Raw genomic sequence first — 3,442 nt, 5'->3', positions numbered from 1 at the left:
GAGAGGTAGAGACAGAGAGAAGGAGAGAGAAAATAATCGTAATAATAATCAAAGATCTGTGGGCTTTTTTTTTTTTTTTTTTGTCCTTAGCATACATACACACAAAAAGATGCGTTGAAAATATTTTCGTGCAAAAAAAATGGCTTTATAAAAAAAAAAAGTTGCTACTCCTGGAACCCCTGTTTGTCAGGAGGGATGTCAGAGCGCTCACAATACCTGGGATTGATGAGGCGGACGGGCCAATCAGCGCCCGGAGGCGGCTTTGCGCGCCCTTCGTTGGCGGGGCCGGGGGGAGTTGCGCGGGGGAGGGGGAGCCGCGGCGGGCCAATCAGCGCCCACGTCCGCCCGCACGTCGCTCCGCCCCCGTCTCCCATTCATCAAGGGGGGGGACGGTGTCGTCTTTTCAATTCATTTATCTGCAGGAATGATTGCCGCTATCAGTCTCGCGTTCACCGCCCGGCTGAGGAGGTGAAAGTTTCTCCCCAGGAAGATAAACCGCAAAAGACAATATTGTGCATGATTTGCGCCTTTTTTTTGCAAAGCGAAAAAAAAAAAGCTTTAAAAAAAAAATAGGGGAGAGTGTGGGGAAGCTCGAAGAGGAGAGAGAAACAATCTCTCGGCCACTTTGCAACATTCCTATAGCCAAAAAAATCACTGAAGGAAGTTTCTTTTTTGTTTTGTTTTTTTGCTGCCCGTGTTGATCTCTCTCCGTTATTGTTATTTGCAGCCAGTTTATTTTTGAGCCCACCCAACCCCCTCCCCCCTTAAACCTCCCTGAGAAGTCAAAGCAGAGAGACAGTGAATATTTTTGGGGCACATTTTTATTATTATTATTTGCAACTGCGAAGATCTCTTTCCCCCTTTCACACCACCCTCTTTTTTTTTTCTTCTCCCCCCCCTTTTTTTCCCCCTGCGCTGATGCCGAAGGGGGTGTTTTTGATGTGGTTGCTTTGGTGGTGATCGTCGCCGACTTTCCAAAGAGGGTGTTTTTCGCTGCTGCTGCTGCTGCTGCTGCTGCTTCTCTCCGCGTTGTGTGTGTGCGCGCGTGTGCTTTTTTTTTGGTTGCTGCATCGCCGCTGGGAAGATGCTTCTGGATGCTGGACCGCAGTATCCCGCGATAGGAGTCACTACCTTCGGATCATCTCGCCACCACTCCACGGCCGATGTCACGGACAGAGAAGTGGGGCTGGGGATYAATCCCTTCGCCGACGGCATGGGCGCCTTTAAAATTAACCCCAGCACCCACGAGCTGGCCTCGGCCGGCCAGACCGCCTTCACCTCGCAGGCGCCCGGCTACGCGGCGGCGGCCCTGGGGCACCACCACCACCCGACCCATGTCAGCTCCTACTCCAGCGCCGCTTTCAACTCCACCCGGGACTTTCTGTTCCGCAACCGCGGTTTCGGGGAGGCGGCGGCGGCCAGCGCCCAGCACAGCCTCTTCGCCTCCGCCGCCGGCAGCTTTGCCGGACCCCACGGCCACACGGACGCCGCAGGACACATACTGTTCCCGGGGCTGCACGAGCAAGCCACCAGCCACGCTTCGCCCAACGTGGTGAACGGGCAGATGCGCCTGGGCTTCTCCGGAGACATGTACGGCAGACCCGACCAGTACGGCCAGGTCACCAGCCCCCGCTCCGAGCACTACGCGTCGACCCAGCTGCACGGCTACGGCCACATGAACATGAACATGGCAGCCCACCACGGGGCAGGGGCCTTCTTTCGTTACATGAGGCAGCCCATCAAACAGGAACTCATCTGTAAGTGGATTGAGCCCGAGCAATTGTCAAACCCCAAAAAGTCCTGCAACAAAACTTTCAGCACGATGCACGAGCTGGTGACTCATGTCACGGTGGAGCACGTTGGAGGACCCGAGCAGTCCAATCACATATGTTTCTGGGAAGAGTGTCCAAGAGAAGGGAAGCCTTTCAAGGCCAAATATAAACTTGTAAATCACATCAGAGTCCACACAGGTGAAAAACCTTTCCCCTGCCCTTTCCCAGGCTGTGGCAAAGTGTTTGCCAGATCAGAGAATCTCAAAATACACAAAAGAACTCATACAGGTACAGTAACCTTCTCTGTAGCTTTTCTTTCTGCAAGTGAAAGCGCCGAGTGCTCGGGTCGGAGTGAGGGGTGCAGGGCGAGGGGTTGCAGGCCAGGGGGCTGCTTTGCTGCGGGTCGGGGCCGGCGGGGGAATGGTCCAGGGCGAGTTATTTTTCCTAAGAGGCAGGCTCTGAGCTCCACTGCAAAATAAGCTCGGTCACAGCCGCGCCAGCGGCAGCAACAAAAAGAAAATTATCCCTGATGAGGCTGAGGGGGAGAAAGGCAGAATCTGCTGCCGGAATTGTGAGGGCAGGGGAAAAAAATCGCAGCAACCTGTCCTGTTAAATTTATAGGTTTTAATTAATTGTTCTTCGGCGGTTTTGACTGTGGCACAATGAGAAATTGTGCTAAATATTCCGGGCAGCTCATCCGTCTCCGCTCTGCAGTTCGGGGAGTGGTAAATATTTAATTCTGCCGAGCGATTTTAAACAAACCGAGCTCAATGCGTTCGTGTGTTATTGTTGTGTGAAAGGCAAGCGTTGGGATCCCTGAGAACTTTTCTCAATCTCAGGCAGTGGAAATGCAGTCCCTGGCTGGGAGAGCCCTCTCCCCCCACTCCCACCCCCGGCGAGCGGAAAGGCAGCGACGCTTTCCGGAGCGGTTTCGCAGAGGGTTTGTGGGGCTGCCCTTGCATTGTATTCCCCGGCCGGATAATTTTCAATATTGCAAGAAAATACGGGGGAGGGGGCTGGGGTGTGTGGGAGGGTAAAATATCACGAGAATGAGCTATAAAAACGGAAACTAGACACCGAGGTTCGTGTGTAAATACCATCACGCCAGCTCTCTCGCTTCGAGCATTGCAAGGAGGGAGACGTGCCCAGGGCCGGGGCTGCAAATGAAACTCGCCCCGCCAAAAAAAAAAAAAAAGTTATTTAGCAAACCTCCCTCCAAAACAGGCGCTGAGCAAGGTCGGATGTGCGGAAAAGACAGAGAAGAGAAGAAAGATTTGGGGATTTGAGCTTCCTTCAACTTAGAAAGTTGCAAGTGTTTGAAAGGCAGCCCAGGGCTTCCGTCCGGCAATGCGATGGGGACAATAAGAGATCCAGCCGGCCCTGCTTAATCAGATCCGTTTTTCCCCCCCTTCCCTCTGCAATAGGTGAAAAACCATTTAAGTGTGAATTCGAGGGCTGTGACAGGCGCTTTGCAAACAGCAGCGACCGCAAAAAGCACATGCATGTGCACACTTCCGACAAGCCCTATCTCTGCAAAATGTGTGACAAGTCGTACACGCACCCCAGCTCCCTCAGAAAGCACATGAAGGTAAATGGAGGGCGCCGTATGTGCGGGGCCCCCGCTCGGCTCGGCCGCCGCCCCGGGCCCTGCGCGGGGGCGCCCCGAGGGG

The 3,442-nt window shown here is 53.9% G+C and overlaps 1 protein-coding gene across 1 annotated transcript in view; it reads left to right on the top strand.

Moving 5' to 3' along the window:
* Positions 1-477: 477 nt before the first annotated feature.
* Positions 478-3,442, top strand: part of ZIC1 (Zic family member 1) — a 6,905-nt gene continuing 3,940 nt past the window's right edge. The window contains exons 1-2 of the mRNA XM_026058078.1: positions 478-2,060; positions 3,197-3,376. Of these exons, the coding sequence (XP_025913863.1) occupies positions 1,085-2,060; positions 3,197-3,376 (1,156 nt within the window). The 5' untranslated portion in view covers positions 478-1,084. The remainder of the gene's footprint in view (positions 2,061-3,196; positions 3,377-3,442) is intronic.

The sequence above is a fragment of the Apteryx rowi genome, unplaced genomic scaffold (assembly GCF_003343035.1).
Source record: "Apteryx rowi isolate R43461 unplaced genomic scaffold, aptRow1 scaffold_142, whole genome shotgun sequence".
NCBI lineage: Eukaryota > Metazoa > Chordata > Aves > Apterygiformes > Apterygidae > Apteryx > Apteryx rowi.
Note: the sequence above shows the minus strand (reverse complement) of the source record. Positions and strands in the feature narration are given on the sequence as shown.